The sequence below is a fragment of the Chenopodium album genome, chromosome 13 (assembly GCF_948465745.1).
Source record: "Chenopodium album chromosome 13, dcCheAlbu1.1, whole genome shotgun sequence".
Lineage (NCBI taxonomy): Eukaryota > Viridiplantae > Streptophyta > Magnoliopsida > Caryophyllales > Amaranthaceae > Chenopodium > Chenopodium album.
In genome coordinates, this window is record NC_137846.1 from 12,242,688 (window position 1) to 12,265,945 (window position 23,258).

The window sequence follows — 23,258 nt, forward strand, 5'->3', positions numbered from 1 at the left end:
AAATTTTCAATAAAATTGTGTGCACAAACAGAGGGAACAGATTGAAGTGTTGCTTAGTTGCTTATATATCTTCAGTAAACTGCAATTAAAAAAGTAAAAAAATCCATGCTGCAGATTAAAATAGACCATTGTTGAATAAAATACAGAAATATTGCTTTCTGGGTGACAAATGCAATCATATTATAATCCCAGCCTATAAGATGAAGTATCATATTCTATGACCTATAGTTTTATCCTGATCCATTATATAATAATAGGAAGCAACTGCCCTAATCTCAAGAGTCTCCACATGCTCTGAGATCTATCACATAATGCACGCATTTTTTTAATTTCTTCTTTATTCATAAGTGTTTTCTAGTTGACTATAAATGTGCTTAGTCTATAATTATATTCGATTAGACTCGTGGAATCAACTACTAATATTTAATAATGCTTTTCTATAAGAATATTATTGTCAGAATTTTTTCTGGTTTATAATGGCTAACGCGGTAAGGTAGGAGTAGAACTGATCTTCTCTAGTCAAGTTGAGGAAAGGAAGAAAGAAGTGCAAGGTTGTGATGGAAAGAGAAGAGCGGGAACTTGAAGTTCCAAGGGTCAAACTTGGAAGCCAAGGACTTGAGGTAAACCACCCAAAAACTTTTATCAGCATAAGTTGCATAATCTGTGTGTTGATCCTTCTAGGTATGAGATCTTGATCTTTTTCTGGAGTAGAATATAGCACACTTTTTTATAAACTCATTTAGAATGATTTTGTAGAGAAACTAACAGAAATAAAGTTTTTGGACGAGACAATAAAGAACCTCAAACTTTGTTGCTGATTCTAGCATCTTAAGGTGTGTTCTATTCACCTGATTTTTACTTATCTGAACTTATCTGATCTTATCTGAAAATTAAACTTGGCATCCCTGATTAACCCTTATCTGAACTTATTTTTTCTGAACTTAACTTATCTGAACTTATCTTAACTTATTAACCCTTATCTGAATTTATTAACCCTGAAATAAGTGGAAATAAGGTGAACAGAACAGGGCCTTAGAGTTCCTGATTGATGGTGATTGATGCTAATGTTGATGTGTCTAAACAAGTTTAACTTGTTTTTGCAGGTATCAAGGTTGGGGTTTGGATGCCAGGGCTTAACTGGCCTCTTTGATATTCCTGCAGCTGAAGAGACCGGGATTGCTATTATTTATGATGCTTTTCACAAAGGAGTCACTTTCTTTGATACAGCAGATTTTTATGGGGGATATACGAATGAAGTGATTGTTGGAAAGGTAAAGAATAAAGATTTATATTCATCTATATAATCCAGCAGACTTGCGTGATCAACAAATCAATTTTCTAGCAAAAACCGCTTGAAACAGTGCCTTCTGTGATTGAACTTCGCTTGGTTTAATACTATGGTGAACTTTATGTCTTTATCCTGCTCATCATGATTCATGGGGGTGTTTTTGGTATCGTGGGGTACTGGGGTTGACAAATTTTGTTCATCATTGTTGTGAACACTGCAGTTTCTTTACGAGAACTGAACTATTTTTTTTCCCTTGTTGTAACACATCATGTATCATTTCAGGCACTGAAATATATTCCCAGGGAAAAAGTTCAGATAGCTAGCAAGTTTGGCATTGTGAGCCTAGGCCCTCCTCAAATGATAGTGAAGGGAACACGGGAATATGTACGTTCATGCTGCGAAGCTAGCTTGCTGCGCCTTAATGTAGATTACATTGATCTATATTACCAGCACCGTGTTGATACTTCAGTACCCATAGAGGAAACGGTTAGGTCTTAAACCTCATACAAACCAGATTAACATGTTCAGATTCCATGGTAAATTTAAGTTTGTGATTATTATACATCATTATTAGATGGGGGAGCTTAAGAAGCTAGTTGAAGAAGGGAAAATTCGGTATATAGGATTGTCAGAGGCAAGTCCTGACACCATCAGAAGGGGCCATGCAGTTCATCCTATCTCTGCTGTGCAGATGGAGTGGTCTCTGTGGACTCGGGACATTGAGGAAGAGATTGTTCCCCTTTGCAGGTAATCTTCTTCTCTTATATATTGTGTTCTTTTAGCTATTGGTTGGGAATTGAATCAACAATGCTATAATGTGATTAAATTTTGAATTAGGATATGTGAATGTTTTTGGCAGAGAACTTGGGATTGGTATTGTTGTGTACAGCCCTCTTGGCCGAGGATTTTTCGCTGGAAAAGGAATTGTGGAGGCTCTGCCTCAAAATAGTTTCTTGGTAAAATAAATTTGTTGCATGTCCATGTATGATTTATGAGGCAGACAGTAGATTTTAATGATTCTAAACTATGTTCTCTTGTTCTGGATAGGCCAATCACCCTCGACATCGTTCAGAGAGTTTGGACAAAAACAAGATGATATATGATAGGCTGGAGAAAATCTCCAAGAAACATGGATGCACACCAGCTCAACTAGCTCTTTCATGGATTATGCGTCAAGGGAATGATGTAGTTCCCATTCCTGGTAACGATCTAGCTCTTAACAAACTTCAGAAATAACTTAATTTAGTTGAGTTTTTAGTCCGTTTCTAATGAATGTAGGTTATCTTCTAAGCATTTGAGTATTTTTCATTTTTATAGGAACAACCAAAATCAAGAACTTGGATACCAACATTGGATCCTTGAAGATCAATCTCACTGAAGAAGAATCCAAAGAAGTGTCTGATGCTGTGCCACTCTGTGAGGTTGCTGGTGACAGAACATATGAAGGCATGATTGCAAAGACATGGAAGTTCGCAAATACACCTCCATTGGATCACCCACAAAACTGATTTTTTCTAGAAGGTCAGACGAAAAGTTGAACCTGAATGTATCATGCAATTCATGCAGTCCTTTTTTTTTTTTTTTTTTGACAAATTAGAAACATATTTCCTTAAACATGACTAAAAACATATTAAATGAAGTAATGAAATCCACTGACTGAATCTCCTCTTGAATTTTGTTAATGTTTTGGTAGTTCGTACTTCATACATACATAAGGATTAAAGATTAAGAATAAGTCAGCATATGATTTTAGCATTTGCCACTAAGCATCATAGTTGGTTCTAGGCTTAGAATGACTTTATCCTGCAACAGCTTTTCCAGTTCTTCCTCAGGAAGTGTAACAGTCACTCTCCTTGCTAACCCTTCATCAGGGGAAGGCATTACCATAATCAACCCTTCACCTTGCACGTTCTCCATATGATACGACACATGTGCAGGTTTTTGATCCTTAACAAATTCCATTCCATACATCAATGGCTGAGATTCTTTCACCCGAATATTAATGGGAGCAATCATGCTCTCCATGTTAACACACGTCAGCTCAGGACCGTACATCTGAAATGGAGGGAGAAGCTTGCCCTGATTATCCTTCCTAGATTTCAGCCAATCCACAGCTGACCAAAACTCCTCATCCTTGAACCCGGTCACATGTTGGTGCACGAGCCCTGCCACCTGGCCTAGATCTCCACTGCTCATTTTGTCAGTGTTTACTGTCAACTTAGAGAAGTGCAAGGCATTACCAAAGTATCCGTATGGCAAAGGGGCACGCAAATTCTTCCTCATGTCCATGCAGATTGAAATGGACTGTTGGAGGTCATCACGGGTCTGAGCCTTGAGTTCTGCAATACGCGTCCAAAAAAGGGCCGTTAACAGGTCAAATGGGGTCACATCAGGGACAGTAGACTCAAATTTAGCAAGAGATTGCTTGATTGTTGACTCAGAGAAGCTGAAGGTTGCTGAGACCATTTTTAATTTGGGATTCGGATTCAATGCTTTGGACTTGGAAGCATAGTAAGAGGGTGAAGTAGTAGTAGTACTCGGAGTGATGAAGGTGGGCGGGGTATTGATAACATGAGTGTTGAGGAACGGAGGGTGGACAATGACATCGTTGTGGCAGGCTTCGGTCCATGACTTGATTAGTAGGGTCACACTGATAGGATCAGCAAGCATATGAGGGCAGCTCAATGAAATGGCTGTTCCACCACCTTCAAAATCAGTTACCTGCGTCCATAGCGCATGCCCAGATTCATTTGAATTTCGTTAGATGCACCTTAATGTAAAATGATAGTCAATACCAACAATGGAAATTGTGAACATGTTAGAACCATTGTTGTGTAGTGTGTACTAGTATAAGTAGTATATAGTACTCCCTCCGTTCCACGACGTTGTTACATTTAATTTTTTTAAACGATTAGGAAACTAATTTTAAATATTCTCTTAAATTGTAAATATTGTCAAGATTGAACATTATGTTTAAGGTCAAATAAAGTACAAAGTAATAATATTTTAGACAATGTATTTAATGGTTTCTCCGGTATTCATACCTTTCAATTGACTATATTGCATCCATAAAAAATAAACTCCAGTTTATGGGCTCCACTACTCGACTTCTTTAATAACCAGGTCCATATCAATTTTCTTCGTTATAATTTCATGTTAATGCATATAATTAATGTTATTCTCCAAAAAGTATATAATTATTAATTAATGTTAATTGAGTGTAAATGTGTAATTATGTCAAACCTTGTTCTATTTCAATTCCAACAATATCCTCTTTTCCTTTTATTTAGCCCCACATACCTGATTAATCATCACCATTTTCACTAACCTACTTACTCATGCTTTCCTAAATATAGCAACAACTTGAACTCCTCAACTAAAAAAAATAAGTACGAAATAGATTTCGTGACGAAGGAAATTTACTATCAAAAGAGTGACAATTTATTATGATGAAAGTGAAAGGAGTGTCATAGACTTATAGCTGTAAGACTTGTATACGCACGTTAAACATAAAATATACTCTGTAATGAATAAGTGGTTGATTTATTTACGAAAATATTACTAGTTTCGTTTCATATTTTTTGCAACTTTAGGGTATTATTTGTAAGATAAAAAATATTTCAAGGTTGCAAAAAAATATGAAATGGGGGTAGTATTTGATAAATTTGTTTATTACTATACTAAATTTGTAGATAATGCTTATGCAATATGTATCTAATATGCTAATCATCTATAAATATTAACTAGCTATCTTGATTGATATGAAGTACTATGTTGAAACTAGATATCTATAATGTTGATGGAATATTTTTCTGCACGTAAATTTAAAAAAAAAATGAGATTGAGTGGCAATTAACAAGTTATTAGTACTCCGTAGTATTTTTGGGCTGTAATTTAATTTTTATTTTTTTTAAATGGCTGCAATTTACTAAATATAAACTTTAACTGTTTGTAATTGACAAATTTTCCTTAAAACATTTCACTAGTTTTCATATGTTTACTTAGCTTTAAAAAAAAAATTTTAAGAAAAAAAAAAACACTTTTTAACTATATTTTCTACAGTATTAAAAAAAAAATGCAAACTTTCTAACTTATTGTACCCTTACATATTACGAGCACATGTCAAATTGTCAATATAATATGTCATAAATCAAGGGGTATCATTTACCTAAGGGATAAAATACACCCCTAAGCCTAAGGTCTTAAGAACCTTAAGTTGCATTTCTTTTTTTTTTTTTTTTTTTTTTTTTTTTTTTGAAAGAATCTTAAGTTACATTGATTTGATAGTCATTTGTTAAAAAAATCATACATTTCAATGTTTAATTATTTTGACACAAGAAGATTTCAAAGTTTCCACCACAAAGAAAAAAAAAATACTCCATATGTAAATAACTTTTTTTGAAACAAAATGATTTCAAAATCTTATTTCTAAATGTTTTTTATTTAAAATAAAAGATTAAAGCAAGAAGAACAAATAATAGATTAAGGGTCTGTTCTAATTTACTGAATTGAACTGAGTGGAGCTGAATTGAACTGAGTGGAGCTGAATTGAACTGAATAGAAGTGAAATGAATTGTTTATAAGAGAATTGAAGAAAATTAAAAGTTGAACTAAAATGAAGTGAAATGAAATTAAGCTAAAGAGAACAGACCCTAACATTAATAATGTGGTTAATTTTAGTTGCAAAGTACTATTTTCTATACACATCTAAAAAGTGCACAACTAGTCTACTACATTATTGAATTGAAACAAAGTACAGTAGTAATAAATTAACTCTAAAGTCTAAACAAGAATTGATAATAAAAAACAATTATAAAAAATTATTGTATACTATCTCCATTTTGTTAGTTGACACGTTTTTACATTAGCACTATTCACACACTTCCCTTTGACCGTGTTTTGTAATTTATAAGTAATAATGAAAATATAGTTATGTAGGATCTTGTTAGATTAGTCACGATGTATATTTTCAAAATATCAACTTTTTATAATTTTTTAAAATCGATAATTAAATATATTAATGACTGAATTTGTATATTGACAAACGTGATTAAAGAAACATATCAACTAAAAATAAATGGATCGAAGGAAGTATATATTTTTTTTCAACTTTGAACCACAATTCTCCAAGTTCTAAACCATCAGTTTCTACCAGCTATTTTAATTTTTATTTTTAACTACATATTCCAGAACTCCACTAATTATTTTATTTTTATTGTTTTTCATCAGAAGAATATATCTCGTGGATTAGCAGTTTTACACGATAAATTCTACGTAGTAGTAAAAGGAAAAAGAGAGAATAAATAACCTGCATACAAAAAGGAGCCCAATACTGAGTATCATCAGGAACCTCCTGATCAACAATAAGTTTCATCTCATCATCAGCAGAGGCGGATCTAAGCCAATCATCAACACTAACCCCAACCGTAACACGGTGCACCCGCAATCCAGCATCAGTACACTTCACTACCCAACTACCGTCATCGTCCTTAGCTAATCGTCCAACCACATTCGGATACATGGTTAGAACTTCATTCAAAAACGGTCTAACCCGGTTGAATTGGATTGAACTGGATTTGAAATAAAATATTACGTGAAGTGTGTGTTGCTCCATTGCCCGGTCTAGTGGTGATAGCGTGCAGGTTCTGCCAGGAGGGTTTACTGGTGTGCTTGACACCACTGTTAACACTGATTGCACCTTCACTACTTCTTTTGAGTTCATTATTTTTCCCATTTTTTTTCAAACAAGGAATAAATTTTAGTGAGAAATATGATGATTTTGATGTTTTATTTGGTGGGGTATTTATAAATGGTGATTGGAGGATGGGAGTTAAAGAGGGAAGGTATTGGTTGTGTTAATAGTGGAATTATGAAGTGGGAAATTTAATACACTTTGTGGTTGCATTTAATTTTATGGATGGGTTTTGTGTACTTTAGTAGTTTAGTCAGTGTATTCATACTATAAAAAAATAATGGTGGTGTAAATTATTTTGATGCAAAATTAGAGCAACGTTTTAATGAATGTGGTGTAAAGTGGTGAAACAACTATTTATTGATGTTTGTATGTACAACAGGTCAACAGTACATAACTCCATACTAGTATCATCAGTATGTCATGCATACTTATCCCTAGTTCTTAAGAATCTTAACTGTAAAGACTAAAGAAGTAAAGAGTGTTCATGAGTAAATATTGAGAAGCTTGGTGTTGTGACTGTGAGAAGGTGACATACGGATCGGAGTCTCTATACTTGGTTGTTCAAATTGGGTCTAAAATAGGTCGTTTGTCGTCGTTCATGTTTTACCCAAATAGATACTCGTACGTAGTAAAAGTAATGGTGGGCGATTTCCTTATAAAATGTTAAGATATGAAAATTCAATTCCTTAATCACACCCATTTTTTATGTATAAATTTTCCAATTCTAGGTCGTCTGTCATCGATCGTTCATGTTTTACTCGGCCCAAATAGATACTCGTACATAGTATAAGTAATAATGGTGGGTGATTTTCGTATAAAATGTTTATATATGAAAATATAAATTTTCCAATCTACCGTCACCAAAAAAAAAAAATCAATCAGTCAGTTACCTTGGAAAAACCGCTCATCAATTAGCAATGAGCAAATAAAATTAAACATACATGCTGATATGGACAGTACAATGGGAATTACTCTATAAAGTACTACTCTGTATTACATAGGGGTGATTATAACAGGGTACCCTGTAAAAATCTCAGGACCCGAAACTGAAACCTATTGCCCTAAAAATAAGAACTGGAAACGGAACCTGTTCAACAGGTTCCTAAAAATTGGGAACCGAAACCTGCAACAATTTCCTAAAAATTGGGAACCGGAACATACAGGTTTTGGTTTCGGAACAGGGTACCCTGTCATTCAAATTAAGCTTAATAGTTACTTGATTGTCTAGAATATTTAAAATTACATAATACCATTAATTAAACCATTAAGAGTAAGATGAAAAATGAATAAGAGGAGGGAGAGAGGTAAGTGACAGTTTTTATACAATTTTGATATAGGGCTTTTATACTTGGGCTTAAATGATAGGTTCCGGTTCATGAACCCTATAGAGAACCCTACAGGTTCCTGGTCCAAAATTATATTACCCGAAACCGGAACTTGATAGCAGGTTCCGATTCCAGATTAGGGTATCCTGAATTTTTGCTCACCCCTAGTATTACATATTAAATGAAAGATGTATTTAAGGAGTTTTGATATTTTCCAAATAAATTTATTTTTCAAAAAAAAGTTCCTAATTTATTTTTGTGAATTGTTTCTATGTCAATAATTTGATCAATTCAAAGGTGTAAGAGGTGAATCTTTCGCTGCATGCAATCCACCTAAAACACAATGATTTTTAAATTTTAGCATATGATAAAACTTATTTCTTCAGTGTTAAATATCTACATTAAGAAAAAGAAAAATTAAATGTAATTGCAAGCAGCAGAAGTAGCACTGCATTCATTCTCTCAAATTCTTCCTCTCACAAAGATCCCTACAACAATATATCTACTTGGGTAACCATAATTTAACCAAGTTGTGGTTGAATTAAATGTCTTTGGTTTTTTGAAACAAAATGTCACAGAATGTCATTGTTCAGTAATTGATCTTTGTGTTGTAACTTGTAACTTTTTGAAAAATTGTTTCTAGTTGATCTTTTTTTAGTTATAAAAATATTAGGCAGAAGCTAATTGGCGCCCCGGGGGCGCTAGATAAGAGCAATATTTGATGCATTAGCTTTCTCACATTTATTACTATTGTATTAAATATTTCTTATTGTCCCAAAAAAAAAATACTCTGAGTACTATGTGAAATGTGAATACAAACCAAAATTAATTACTGCCATAACTCTCCTTAATTCATGGAAGATAAAAAAACAATTATTTTACATGTATATCATTGTTCTTCCAATCGTCAAAAACAGAAACATGAAAAATTGATATTTCATGGGTATCATATGAACCTCCATCAAATACAAATCGTCAAAAACAAAAACAGAAAATAAAAAATGTTTGATTTGAATGAACCTCCATCATATGAAGAAGAAAATCATGATCAATCGAACTTATGGCTTGAGCCATTTGTGGGTCAAACTTTTCTTAGTGAAGAAGAAGCATGGGTATTCTACCAAAATTATGCACGCCTCCATGGTTTTAGCATTCGAAAAGATCGAACGAAAAAACAAGATGGTAAAATCATCCGGCGTGATTTCTATTGTCATCGTAGTCGAAGTCAACCACTAAAGGAAATTGACCCAAACAAAGAGCAAAGAAAGAGAGTATCCACTAGATGTAATTGCAATGCTCATTTGCGTATTAAATTGAGGAGATGCAATGAAATATTTGATGAAGAATGGCATGTAACTACATTTACAAAAGAGCATAATCATCCTCTTTTATCTCAATCACAAGTACGGTTCCTTCCGGCAAATAGAATGATAAGTCAAGAAGATGAGAAGCATATTCTTATCTTAAAGGAGGCCGGTCTTACAGTGAGACAAATTATTCGTGTTCTCGAGCTTGAAAAAAATCTAGAACACGGAGAGTTACCTTTTCTTGAAAAAGATATCCGTAATCTTTTTACTAAAGTGAGAAGATCAATTTGTGGAGATGATGTAGTCAATCTACTGCAATATTTCAAATCTTGTAAAGAAGAAAATTTCAACTTCCAATATGTTGTTAAGGTTGATCATGAGAGGAAATTGGAGCACTTATTTTGGTGTCCGACTCAATCAAATGAGTGGTATGATAAATATGGGGATGTTGTGGTCTTCGACACTACTTATAAAGTAAATGTATATGACATGCCGTTGGGGATATTTGTCGGTGTTAATAATCATGGGAAGACAATATTATTTGGATGTGCACTGCTACGGAATGAGACTACAGATACTTTTAAATGGTTAATGAAGGTAAATATTATTTAATCTTGTGCTATCTTATTTTTAGTTTGTTGATAGACATGTGCTGATGTGCTACCTTATCAATCGAATATTGGCAAACAGTATTTACATTTGGCTAGTCATTAACAATATAACAACAAACGTAGCATACCTTCGATAAAATTATCATATTGTATTACATGTTAGCAATTATCATATAGGTATACAGCTTGCATTACATGTTAGCAATTATCATATTTATTAAGATAAAATTTTATCATTTATTACTAGACCATTTATGAGATATTATTGTGATAATGTGATATTGTTGTGATAATGTGATATTCTAATAGCATTGGCGTCAGTTTAGTGGAGTAGTAGATATCATCATTTAAAATATGTTCTTATCATATATACTCATGACAATTTATATAGGATTAATTTTAATAACTGATTTTATTCCTTATAGACTTTTGTGGCTACAATGAAGAAACCACCAAAAACCATCATAACAGACCAAGATCCATGGATGACCCAAGCAATTGCTCAAGAATTGCCACACACTAAACATTGTTTTTGTATATGGCATATCACTTCAAAATTTAGTGGTTGGTTCACATTTATTTTGCGTGATAAGTATCAAGACTGGTGTAAGGATTTTTATACGCTTTATAAGCTAGAGTCCGTTGAAGATTTTGAGAATCAATGGCCCATTGTTGTTAACAAATACAAATTGCTTGACAATAAACATGTTAAGGGTTTATACCAAATCAAAGAATTTTGGGCTCCAGCATACCTTCGAAGCTATTATTTTGGAGGAATGAGAACTACAGGAAGATCTGAGTATATTAATGGTTTCTTCAAGAGATTTGTTTCGTCTACTTCAACTTTAAAAGATCTTGCTAAACAGGTTAGTAACCTTTTTTTTTTTTTTTTTTTTTTGGAAAAAAAAATATGTTCTTTAAGTATATTATTTGATGTAGTATAAATAATTAACTTTTTTAAATTTAAGGTTGATGTTGCGGTTCGTGAGAATATCCAACGACAATCACATGATAATATGTTGGCATTTAGCAAGATAAATGTTTTAAAAATCAAGTCACCTTTGGAAAAACAAGCTTCTGAAGTGCTCACTCCATTTGCTTATGAGAAGTTTAAGGAGGAATGTGGCAGGTCAAGCCAATATTCTATCATTTGTAGTAGTGGGTATGATTTCTCGGTTAGATATTATGCAAACGAAAAAAGTCGATGTCTTAAAGTGTTTTGGGATGGGAACATTGCAATGTGCTCTTGCAAGCAGTATGAGTTCTTAGGGATAATTTGTAGGCACATACTGCGAGTATTTCTTCAAAAGGACTATCATGAAGTTCCATCTACTTACTTTCCTAACCGTTGGCGCCTTGATGGAAGTACCATTTCAATTGATCATGTTCCAGATGAGCAAATTATACAATCAAATGAGTTAGTAATTGATGATGATATTTCATGTCCTCCAAAGTCGAAGCCCAAAGGACGACCAAAAAATAAACGGCAAGTGGGTGGAAAAGAGTTGGCAAAACAAACAAGACACTGTTCTAAGTGTAGGAAACCAGGACATTATGCAAACAATTGTTGGATGGATAAAGAGAATGCAAATATTACAGATGATGCACCAAGAAAAAAGAACAAAGTTGCTGCGTGTAGCGAAGATTTGAATCCTGTTTTTTTAGTCAAATATTAGATGAGAACTATATTAAGGTTTTGTTGTTGATTTTCTTTTTTATGCACTTTTTAAGGTATTCTAATTTCTATTATTACTTCTAATCATATTTTTTTTTTGGAGTAAGAATCAATATAATGGAAAAAATAACTACATTTTACAGTAGATATGAAGCGTTTCTTCACAAAAAAAAAAAAAAATGTAAACTCTTAACTATAATACTACTCTTGTATAGTTGTCTTACTCATGGGAAATATATAAGATCATGGAGAATAGAATATCTTAAATGAAAAGTAGCATTAAATGTTAATCTATTGAAAATTGATTCTGCTACATTGTTTTATGGACATATAATCACATTAAATGAGTAATAATTAATAAATTGATAAATTATATATAAATATTTATACCTTAACTAACGCCCCGGGGCGCCCGTTAGCGGGATCGAAAATATTATTGTGGTGTAACATGATAATTGCATTTTTTTTTTTTTTTGAAAATGAATTTAATTGCATTCTAGTTCAAGCAAATTTAGGTTTTCAATAATCTTTATGTTTGTTTGCATCTAATCATTCTCTTATTTTGTGATTCAATGTCTATAATTCTATATGAATCATTGTGTTTTTTTTTTGTTCATTAAGCTTTTACGTTATTAATTGTGCTTTCTTAATTGTTTTGTGCTTCTTTTTTAATTACGCTATCTTAATCGTTTTAGTGCTTAAATTGTGGGTAAAAACATGAAATATAAAGAAACCAAATCTTTGACTATTTAGTAGATTTCATTTCAATGATGGGACAATGGTAGGAAGGAGCCACAGTACTTCAAAATTTCAAATAGAGATACGTTTTTTGTATCTCAAAATGGCATTTTTGTAAATAATAAGAAAAGAATGAATATTTTAATTTTTTTTTGTACTTCTCTTTTTTGTCCTTTTCTTCTTCTTCTTCCTGTTCATTTTCTCCCTCCTCCATTTTTTCCATCTTCTTCATGCTTTCTTCCATCTCCATAGTAGCTTGTGAACCCAGTATTTTTACCAATATATTTCAGCGGCTTCGCCGCCAATTCAAACTAAAACCCTAACAAAAAGGGGGAAAAGAAGGGTATGGTTAACCTCTAAAGGGAAAGGTTGTATCCTTCTTCATTGAAGAGTTTTGCCATGTGATTTTCCCATTGAAGCTTTTTAAATTCTCCATTAATGTTCTTTAGTTTTTCATTGAAACCTTTCTGATTTTGCTTGAAAAAAGAGGATTCTAAGACAAAATTACAATATTAACCCCACCATTACCACACAAAAAGACCTTCGTGTCCCTTTGAGATGGTTCAATGTATCTCTAGTTAAGATACATCAATTTTCTCTAACGGTAGTAATTGAAAGCAAAACAACTAACTAACAGGTTTAAAGCTATTATAGTATTTATATGTAAAATTTAATAAGAAAAATACCCAAAATACCATGGTTGTATGTAGAACTACATGTAACCGGGTGTATGTACTAATTTGCGCAAATTTTACGTCAAGTGACAAGTGGTTCCAATAAAATTTGAGGCAAAATATCAAAGTTTCTCAATACAAATTCATTCTAGAATATTTTCACTCAAATTTTATTAAATAAAAGGAATTGCCTAGAAATCTTAATTTTACTAGGGGGAAATTAAACGCCTACCAATGGATATGAAAATTCTTGGTTTTTCCCCTAATACTCCATCCATTTTGTAATAATCGCAATGGTTTGACTTTTGCACTATTTTTAAGCTTATTTTGACTATATTTTTACTAATTTTTTTTAAAAGAACATATCTTGCCATGTAAAATATTTTTGGATAGTCTTATGTATATTTTCATTAAATTAATTAACATTTTATATTTCCGCGATAAAGATTTGTGTGGGATCAAAAAAGAGGTTAATCCTTAGCTTCGATAACAATCAAATCAATCAAATGAAAATTTTCTTCATGACTACAATAGATCGATAGACCCAATCGTCAAAAAGATTATAAATCACAACAATATAAAAGAGGGTATGAAAAATGTACGATTTGCAACAACGATCGTTATGAGAGAATGCGTTTATTTGATTCAATTGTCATGTACTTCGTATTTATTAGATTTAAATCTTGTTGAAGCTTAAAGTTTTGATGATGATAGACTTAAACTCAAGCAAACTTAACTAAAGATTTCTTCTAGTGTTTGACTAAGGACAGGTGAAGTAGAACTTGGTGGTGGAAGAGTAACTTTAACTTTGAAGAACGTGAAGAAGAAGTCTTTAAGAAGGTCAATCAAGATAAAAGAAGAGTTCCCTAACAGGAACTTAGTTCTCTAACAAGAACTATTTAAGTTCCTTAACAGGAACGTTCCCTAACAGGAACTTGAAGACAGTAGGAACTTGGTTCTGGTCTGCGTGAAGCCCAAGCAATTCGCGAGTGCAGATCGAATAGATCGGCACAATAACTTATTTAGTTAAGATCTTATTTTCTAGATTGGTTGTTAAATATGTTAAGTAGGGTTTGCACGAAACCTATTAGAAGCGTGACAAGTTGCTTGGTAAATCTAATTAAAACGGAAAAGATAAAAGATAGATTTTAAGTAAAGATTTTCTAAATTGATTTTATTTCTTAAAATCAGTTTAACAAAAAGAAATTATTCTTTTTGTTAAAACTTTCTTTATCTTATTTTATTCTAAATGATTTACATAAAACCGTGTTTTAAGATTTAGTTAATTAACTTATTTATCTTTTGAAAAAAAAACCCTACTTGCTATACAAGTAAATCTTGTATAAATAGTAGAGATCTTATTTCATGAGTTTGGTGTGAGTTTATGCGTGAAGAAATCCCAGAGCTTAATTTGCGTAAGTTTGCCAAGCTTATAATCTTGTCATATTAGTTTCGGGTTTCGTGCATTGCTTGCCTAACATATTCTAGGTGTTTTATATTTTGTATTGGTTGGGTTCTTGGGTGAGTGTGTAATTTATATTTTGCATACAGAGAGCTAGCTTCTAGTGTGAGGCTATAAGTGTTCTTTGGGAGTACGAGTGAATTTAAGTTTGGGACTTAGATTGGGTAGGATAGGGTCCTACTGTATAGCAAGTTCATTGTGGAACTTGTGAGTAAAGGTTTGTTTGTAATAGGTTGTAATTTGGTATTGCCCTATTATAGTTGAGTAACTTGGTTTTGGAAATCCCTTAGGAAGGGTCGAGGTTTTACTTCCAGTTGGGCCTTGAAAGGTTTTCTCGTAAAATCTGTGTGCATTTGCAAGTTCCTTTACAGTTTAATTAATTTCCGCAAAAAGTAGTAATAGGAACTCACCTACAATTCACCCTCCCACTTTTGTAGTGTTCGTCTCAACTAACAATTGGTATCAGAGCATGGTTCTCACGTGCAAGCAGATAACTTTGCTGAGTAAGTTCCTGAGGAGAGATGAATTACAAGGAGAAACTTGAAGAAGGGTATTCTACCAACGTCCACCTATGTTTAATGGTAAGTTTTATGCCTACTGGAAAAATAGGATGGAGATTTTCATCAAGGCTGAAAATTACCAGGTATGGTGTGTGATTGAATCTGGTGATTTTGAGGTAACCGCAACCAATGACAAAAACGAGGTAGTTCCTAAACTTATTTCTGATTATGATAAAGAAGATTATCAGAAACTTGAGTTGAATGCTCTAGCTACTAAATATTTGCACTGCGGTCTTAGACCCCATGAACATAATCGAATTATGGGGGTGTAAGACAACTAAAAAAATTTGGGATTTGCTAGAGGTAACTCATGAAGGAACTAATGAGGTAAAACGTTCTAAATTGATTTATTGATGTCTAGGTATGAAAGATTTGAAATGCAGTCTAAGGAAACCATAGAAGAAATGTTTACAAGATTTAATGATATAATTAATAAACTGAGTTCCCTTGGCAGGGCATATTCCTATAGATGAACAGGCAAGAAAGATCTTGAGGAGTCTACCACATGATGAACGCTGGAGATCCAAGGTTACTGCAATGCAGGAAGCTAAGGACTTCACTAAGTTCAATATGGAACAACTAGCAGGTTCCCTGATGACTCATGAACTTCACCTAAGTTCCAATAATGAAAGTTCCAAAAACAAGAGTCTCGCACTTAAGGCACAAGACTCAGATGACTCAGAAGTTGATGAAGATGAGATAGCAATGCTAGTAAGAAGATTCAAGAGAATGATGAACAACCGGAAGTTTGATAGGAACAAGAAGGCTACAAGTTTCAGAGACACTACCTGTTTCAAGTGTGGCTCAAAAGATCATTTTATCAAGGACTTTCCAATCAAGGAAGGTGATAAAGGAAAAACTAAAGGAAAGGATCACTCCAAGGATTCCAGAGTCTATAAGCCACACTTTACTAAGGACAATGTAAAGAAGGCTATGATTGCTGCCTGGGGAGACACAGACTCAGAAGAAGAAGAAGACCAACCTTCAGAAGAAACTGCGCATCTATGTTTAATGGCCAAAACTGATGAAAAGGCCAAACTGAAGGAACTCGAGGCTGAGGTATGGTTTTCTCAAAATGAATTAAGACATTTTTCTAAAGAGAAACTAATATGTGCTATTTTGGACATTCAAGAAGAACTAAAAGATTTACATAAAGCAAAACAACAAAGTGATAAGGCTTTGTTAACTTACAAGGAAAACAGTGAATGGGTAGATAATATGAAGTTTGACATTCAATACAGGTTTTTCCGTCTCTTTGATGACAATGTTTTCCTAAAAGAAACTATAGAAAAACTGAAACATGATAACATACTTTTGAATGTGGAATTATCTTTGTTAAAACTTAGTGTTGATACTCCTAACTCTGAAGTTCCTCCACTTATGCATTATCCGAGTTTTGAAAAATTAAAATCTGATTTGGAAGATCTAAAAACGGATAAGGCAAGACTTGAGGGGGAACTTGAGAAAGCTAGGAAAGGTAAGCAATCCATAGAATATAAAGTTCCAGATTGGATCGCTAAAGCTCAGACCAAGAGAACAGAGGGACTAGGTTTTAAAAAGAAGTTCCTAAAGGAAAAGAAGTATGTAGATCTACCAAGTAGTATTGTTTGCTATTTTTGTGGACACACAGGACACAAGCAGGTTAAGTGTCCTAAGAAAGAAAAAAACACAGAGAAGAATGAAAAACATGTAGAACAGATTTGGGTTAAGAAAGATAACCCCACTCATGTTACACAGGAACCCAAGGAAACCTGGGTTCCTGACACTAACATGTGATTCTTCATGCAGGTTTCAGTGAGGGGGAACAACACTTGGTACCTCGACAGTGGTTGTTCTAAGCACATGACTTGGGACAAATCTAGATTTCTCTCACTGGATGCCTATTATGGTGGGACTGTGACCTTTGGTGATAACATGAAAGGAGATATTGTTGCTATTGGCAAAGTAGGAAGGTTAAGTTCCCATGCTATTGATAATGTATTTTTGGTAGAGGGTCTCAAACACAATCTGTTAAGTATCTCACAATTTTGTGATAAAGGTAACTCTGTTAGCTTTACTTCCAATAAGTGTAAAATCATCCACAATGACATTGGGAACATAATCCTATAAGGAACTCGTAAAGGGAACACATATGTTGTGGATCTCAACGAGGTTCCTAACAGCAGTTTGACATGTCTTAGTGTTATTGAGGATGATCCTCTATTATGGCATAAAAGATTTGGACATGCAAGTTTTACCTTACTTGATAAACTTAGATCAAAGGAATTGGTGGAAGGACTTCCTTGCATTAAGTTCCTATATGATAAAGTGTGTGATGCTTGTGTTAGAGGAAAACAGACTCGAGTTTCCTTTAAATCTAAAAAGATGGTAAGTACCAAAAGACCTTTGGAACTTATTCATATGGATCTCTGTGGTCCAATGAGAATCTAGAGTAGAAGTGGTAAGAGATATGTTATAGTAATTGTTGATGATTATTCAAGGTATACTTGGGTATTCTTTCTTGTTAGTAAAGATGAAACGTTTGATGAGTTTGTTGCTTTTGTGAAGAAAGAACAGAGAAGAACAGGTAATCAATTGATACATCTTAGATCAGACCATGGAATAAAATTTGAAAATTCCAAGTTTGATGAATTCTGCACAGAACATGGAATGGATCATAACTTCTCTGCACCAAGAACTCCACAACAGAATGGTGTTGTGGAACGCAAGAATAGAAGCCTTGAAGACATGGCTAGAACTATGCTGATTTCAAGTAGACTGCCTAGGAACTTCTGGGCAGAAGTAGTGAACACAACATGTTACATCCTCAATAGAGTATTTGTTAGAGCCATCACCAACAAAACTCCCTATGAACTCATTAAAGGGAGAAAACCTAACATTTCTTACTTTAGATCTTTTGGTTGTAAATGCTTTGTTCATAATAATGGTAAAAGGAACTTGGGAAAGTTTGATGAACGTAGTGATGAGGTAGTTTTCTTAGGATATGCCTCAAATAGTAAAGCCTATAGAGCATATAATAAGAGAACAATGTGTGTTGAGGAATCTGTACATGTTATATTTGATGAAACTGAACAATTGATTGATGTACAGGATTGTGATGATGATTTTGAAATTGGACTTGTTCGCAAGCAGGATCCAGATGAGGAATCAACATCATTGTAGAAGTAGTAAGTTGAAAATGTAGGAGAAGCAAATACAAAAGCAAATGAAGCACCTACATTGGAGAATGCAACAGGAACTCCACAAAACTCATAACAGAATATAGTAAATGAGGAAGTTCCTGAAGAAGTGCAAACTGAGAATCAAGTTGGAGTTCCTACTGAAGAACCAGTCAATAACAATGAAGAAAGACTGTATCCAATCAAGGACTTCACACCAAAGCCTTGGAAACATCAGAAGTCACATCCAGTGGATGCAATCGTGAGCGATATCACAAAAGGAACTTAGACTAGATCTTAGCTTAGGAACTTCTGTGCATTCTATGCGTTCCTTTCCTCTATGGAACCTAAAAACTATGTTGAAGCTTTAACTGACGCTGACTGGATTAATGCTATGCAAGCTGAACTTAATGAGTTTGAAAGAAATAAAGTTTGGCATCTGGAACCTAGACCTAACAAGAAGAAGACAATTGGTTTAAAATGGGTGTTTAGGAACAAGCTAGATGAACATGGTATTATTGTCAGGAACAAGGCTAGACTTGTTGTACAAGGTTTCAATCAACATGAGGGAATCAACTATGAAGAAACATTTGCTCCTGTAGCCAGGTTAGAGGCTATACGCTTACTTATTGCTTTTGCTTTTTATATGGGATTTAGGCTGTACCAGATGGATGTTAAATGTGTGTTTTTAAATGGATTTCTTGATGAGGAAGTCTATGTGGAACATCCTCCTGGATTTGAGAATCCAGAGTTCCCAAACCATGTCTACAAGCTTGACAAAGCTCTTTATGGGTTGAAGCAAGCTCCTAGAGCATGGTATGAAAGATTATCTAAGTTCCTTTTGAAAAATGGTTTTAAACGTGGTAAAATTGACAAAACTTTGTTTTTAAAATCAAATGGAACTGATATCTTAGTTGTACAGATTTATGTTGATGATATTTTGTTTGGTGCAACTAACGAATCTTTGTGCAAGTATTTTGCTGACCTAATGAGTGGAGAATTCGAAATGAGTATGATGGGTGAATTAACTTCTTCCTCGGTTTGCAAATCAAACAAACTGAAGAAGGAATCATGATCCATCAACAAAAATATATCAAGGAACTGATCAAGAAATACAAGATGGACAATGCAAAAACCAATAAGACTCCTATGGGTATTAGAATTAGGTTGGATGAAGATCCAACTGGAACTTGCATAGATCAAACTATGTATTGAGGTATGATTGGCTCTCTACTTTACTTAACAGCTAGTAGACCTGAAATATCTTTTAGTGTAGGTCTCTGTGCCAGGTTCCAAGCCAATCCAAAGGAATCCCACTTGATAGCAGTAAAGAGAATCCTTCGACACTTGAAAGGAACTGATGACTTGAGTCTATTCTACCCTAGAAGTGATTCTTTTGATTTAAATGGTTTTACTGATGCTAACTATGCAGGTGATTTGGTTAACAGAAAAAATACTTCAGGTATGGTACAGTTTTTAGGACCCTGTTTAGTTTCTTGGGGTTCCAAGAAGCAAAACACAGTTGCATTATCTACAGCTGAAGCTGAATATGTGGCAGCAACAACATGTTGTTCACAAATCCTATGGATAAAGCAACAGGTTAGAGATTTTGTATTATATTTGAATGTGTTCCTATTTACTGTGATAATACAAGTGCTATTTGTATTTCAAAGGATCCAGTTCAACACTCAAAGGTAAAACATATCCACATTAGGCATCACTTTTTAAAAGATAATGTGAAACAAGGGAATATTAAGTTAGAGTTTTGTCAAACTGAAAATCAAATTGCAGATATTCTAACCAAGCCCTTAAACAGAGAAAGATTTGAGAAATTGAGACTGGAACTTGGGATGATCAAGCTGATCTGATTGTTTCTGAAGTTCCAAGATATGGCAAAGTCAGAAATAATGTAAATAGAGCAAAAAGAGCATTTAGCACAATCTTGGTGTGCTAAACATAGCTGAAGTGTCACCGTTGTTGATTACTGAAGGTTAGTTCATTAAACGCTTAATTACTTGAGTAATTAGTAATGTACGTTGCATGTGTGTAGAAAACGTGTTCCAAAACGTATATTTTTAGAAATTAAATTCCCTTTTGAAAATTAAGTGAATTTGGAAAGAAAAGATTTTTGGAAAATTCATCCTGCCTAAATTGATTTGTAAAAATTAATTGAACTTGTTCAATTAAATGACTGAACAGTAAACTCCTTAAATTCCATCACACCGCTTCATTAATTATAAAAAGCATCTTTTACCCACCTTCGCACTCCACTGTCAAATCAAATTAACCCTCTTCAGTAAAAATCATCAAAGCTTAAAACCACCATCATCTAAGACAATGGTCATCATCACTTCGCTTAGTTCCTCAGAAAATTCCCAAAACGAACCAAGGTTTGAGCCTGAAATTGCTTCTCATCTAACCATGGTGTCATACAAAGAAATTGATAAAACCCAACAAGAGACCGCTCCTACCTCCTCCACCTTCACCAGAAACCCTAAAGAGAAGAAATTGGATGACAAAGAAGTGGAAATCACAGATATCTTTGAAAAATTGAGAGAATGGAAAGAAAAGAAGAACAAAGAGAAGACTGTGGAAGATCACATCAAGGAGGTCGAGGATTTCGTGGCCGAAATTACAGAGTTTGGAGGAGAAGATGATCCGATTGAAGAAGACGTCACAACTGACCAATCAGAGCTTGAGGCTCTAGCAGGAAGGTATGTTGTAGGTCATAGAATTGATTTAACTTGGTGTATGAAGGCTAAGTTTCTGGAATTTCTGGATTTAATCAAGTTCGAGGAATAGGAGTTCTTGCTTTTTAGGGCTTCGAACAATTGCATGTATCCTGTAGCTATGACTGAATTTTGTCAAAATTTCGAGGTGAAACAAGGAGTGATTTCTAGTGAAGTGAATGAAATAAAAATTGAGTTTGATGTAGAAACCCTAGGAAAAATTCTAAAAGTGCCAACAGAGGGTTATGAAACATACATTAAGGGAAAATCAACAGTGAAGATTGGAAACTATTTGGGCGCTGATATTGTTAAGTCTCTGGGAGAAAGAGAGGGAAAGACACAATGAGTCACAATGATCTGACACCTCTAAACAAATTGCTGTTTAATTTGGTAAAGAAAACCATCTTGCCTAGAACTCAAAAGAAAGGTGAAGCTTGCTTAATGGACATGGCTGTTATATTTTGTTTGAGTAGAAAGATCAACATCAACTTTCCATCACTCATGTATCAACATTTGGCTCACTGTGTTCCTAGAAAGAACAAAGTGGGCTATGGAGCTATCTTGTCCACTGTGTTTGAATTTCTTGGAGTAGTGTTGAAAGGAAATTATGGAGCTCTGGAGGAGAAGCCAGAGAATGTGATAAATGAGGAAACCCTGCTGGGTCTTAGCCTAGAAGTTGTAGGAGGAAAGATCTAGAGGGTTGAAGAAAAGAAAGAAAAAAGGGCACCTGCTGGTGGGAAGAGGAAAGAGGCACTTGCTTCTAGAGAACAGGTGAGGAAAAGCAGAAGGTTGTCTAGTAGTACACTTCCCAAGACAAGCCTGGAGGAGTCGTTGGAACTGGATGCTGAAGAAAATATGCTTGAAGGGCAAGTCTCTGAGTTGACTGACAGGGCTGAGGTTATAGAGAAACAGCTTAAAGAGGCTATGGGCACAATTCAAAAGCTAGAAGAAGAGTCCAGGGACTGGAAAAGAATCTCAGGGAACAGAAGGTCGAGTTCCAGAAGACTATTCAAGATCTGGAAGATAAACTGGAAGCCAGTATTGAGCAACAGAAGGAAGACAACAAGAAGATACTGGAGTTTCTCATGAGTTGACAAGTTTGAACCCAGCCAGCCTACCTCTAGCCTATCCTAGCCTAGCCTAATTTTTCTTTCTGCTGTTTTAGTCATGAAAAATTTTAGTTTCTGTTTTGATTTTTGAACAATTTATTTTGGTTTGTAAATTTTTAAAGTTGTTTAGCAGGATGTTAATTTTTTGGTTTTTAATGCATGCTTTTGGAACTTTGCCTATACATGTGTGTATTTGTATGTTATGAAAGCTCATGCAGGCAAGTGGAACTAACTTAAGGGAAGTTAGCGGCGCTGCCTTCAGTTTCCCACACTCGATGAATTGCTTGTGGGGCTATGGCTAGATGCTATTTAACTTGAAAAACATGACTTTTTGATGATGCCAAAAGGGGGAAAAGAAGAAGCAAACTTTGAGGCTCAGTCGTTCTGGGTTCCAGTTGCGAAAGTATCAAAGATTTCTCAATATATCAGAAACCTCTCTCTCTGATTTTTGATTTGATGCTTTTAATAGTTTCTTTAGTAGTTTCTTACTTAGTTTAATTTTGTGTTCTTTTTTTTTTAAGTCTTTATTATTTTTGCTTTTGTTTCTGTTGTGTTTTTGTTGATAAAATCAAAAATGAAAAAATACGAACCTTTTGTTTTAATTGATCTTCTGAAGAGTTTGCTTAAGTTTGTCATCATCAAAAAGGGGGAAATTGTTGAAGCTTAAAGTTTTGATGATGATAGACTTAAACTCAAGCAAACTTAACTAAAGATTTCTTCTAGTGTTTGACTAAGGATAGGTGAAGTAGAACTTGGTGGTGGAAGAGTAACTTTGACTTTGAAGAACGTGAAGAAGAAGTCTTTAAGAAGGTCAATCAAGATAAAAGAAGAGTTCCCTAACAGGAACTTAGTTCTCTAACAAGAACTATTTAAGTTCCTTAACAGGAACGTTCCCTAACAGGAACTTGAAGACAGCAGGAACTTGGT

At 34.1% G+C, this 23,258-nt stretch overlaps 2 protein-coding genes and 1 pseudogene across 2 annotated transcripts; 2 read left to right on the plus strand and 1 right to left on the minus strand.

Moving 5' to 3' along the window:
- Positions 1-119: 119 nt before the first annotated feature.
- Positions 120-3,159, plus strand: LOC145574601 (putative aldo-keto reductase 1). The gene is made up of 7 exons (XM_081632430.1): positions 120-620; positions 1,104-1,271; positions 1,571-1,774; positions 1,863-2,035; positions 2,148-2,244; positions 2,336-2,489; positions 2,606-3,159. The coding sequence occupies exons 1-7, from the start codon at positions 558-560 to the stop codon at positions 2,794-2,796; spliced, it is 1,050 nt and encodes a 349-aa protein (XP_081488556.1). The 5' UTR covers positions 120-557; the 3' UTR covers positions 2,797-3,159.
- On the minus strand, positions 3,031-7,012 carry LOC145574599 (protein ECERIFERUM 2-like). Its single transcript, XM_081632428.1, has 2 exons — positions 6,597-7,012; positions 3,031-4,009 (listed from the first exon to the last, which is right to left on the minus strand). The coding sequence occupies exons 1-2, from the start codon at positions 7,008-7,010 to the stop codon at positions 3,038-3,040; spliced, it is 1,386 nt and encodes a 461-aa protein (XP_081488554.1). The 5' UTR covers positions 7,011-7,012; the 3' UTR covers positions 3,031-3,037.
- Positions 7,013-9,309: 2,297 nt separating this feature from the next.
- On the plus strand, positions 9,310-11,902 carry LOC145575229 (protein FAR1-RELATED SEQUENCE 11 pseudogene; annotated as a pseudogene).
- Positions 11,903-23,258: the final 11,356 nt, after the last annotated feature.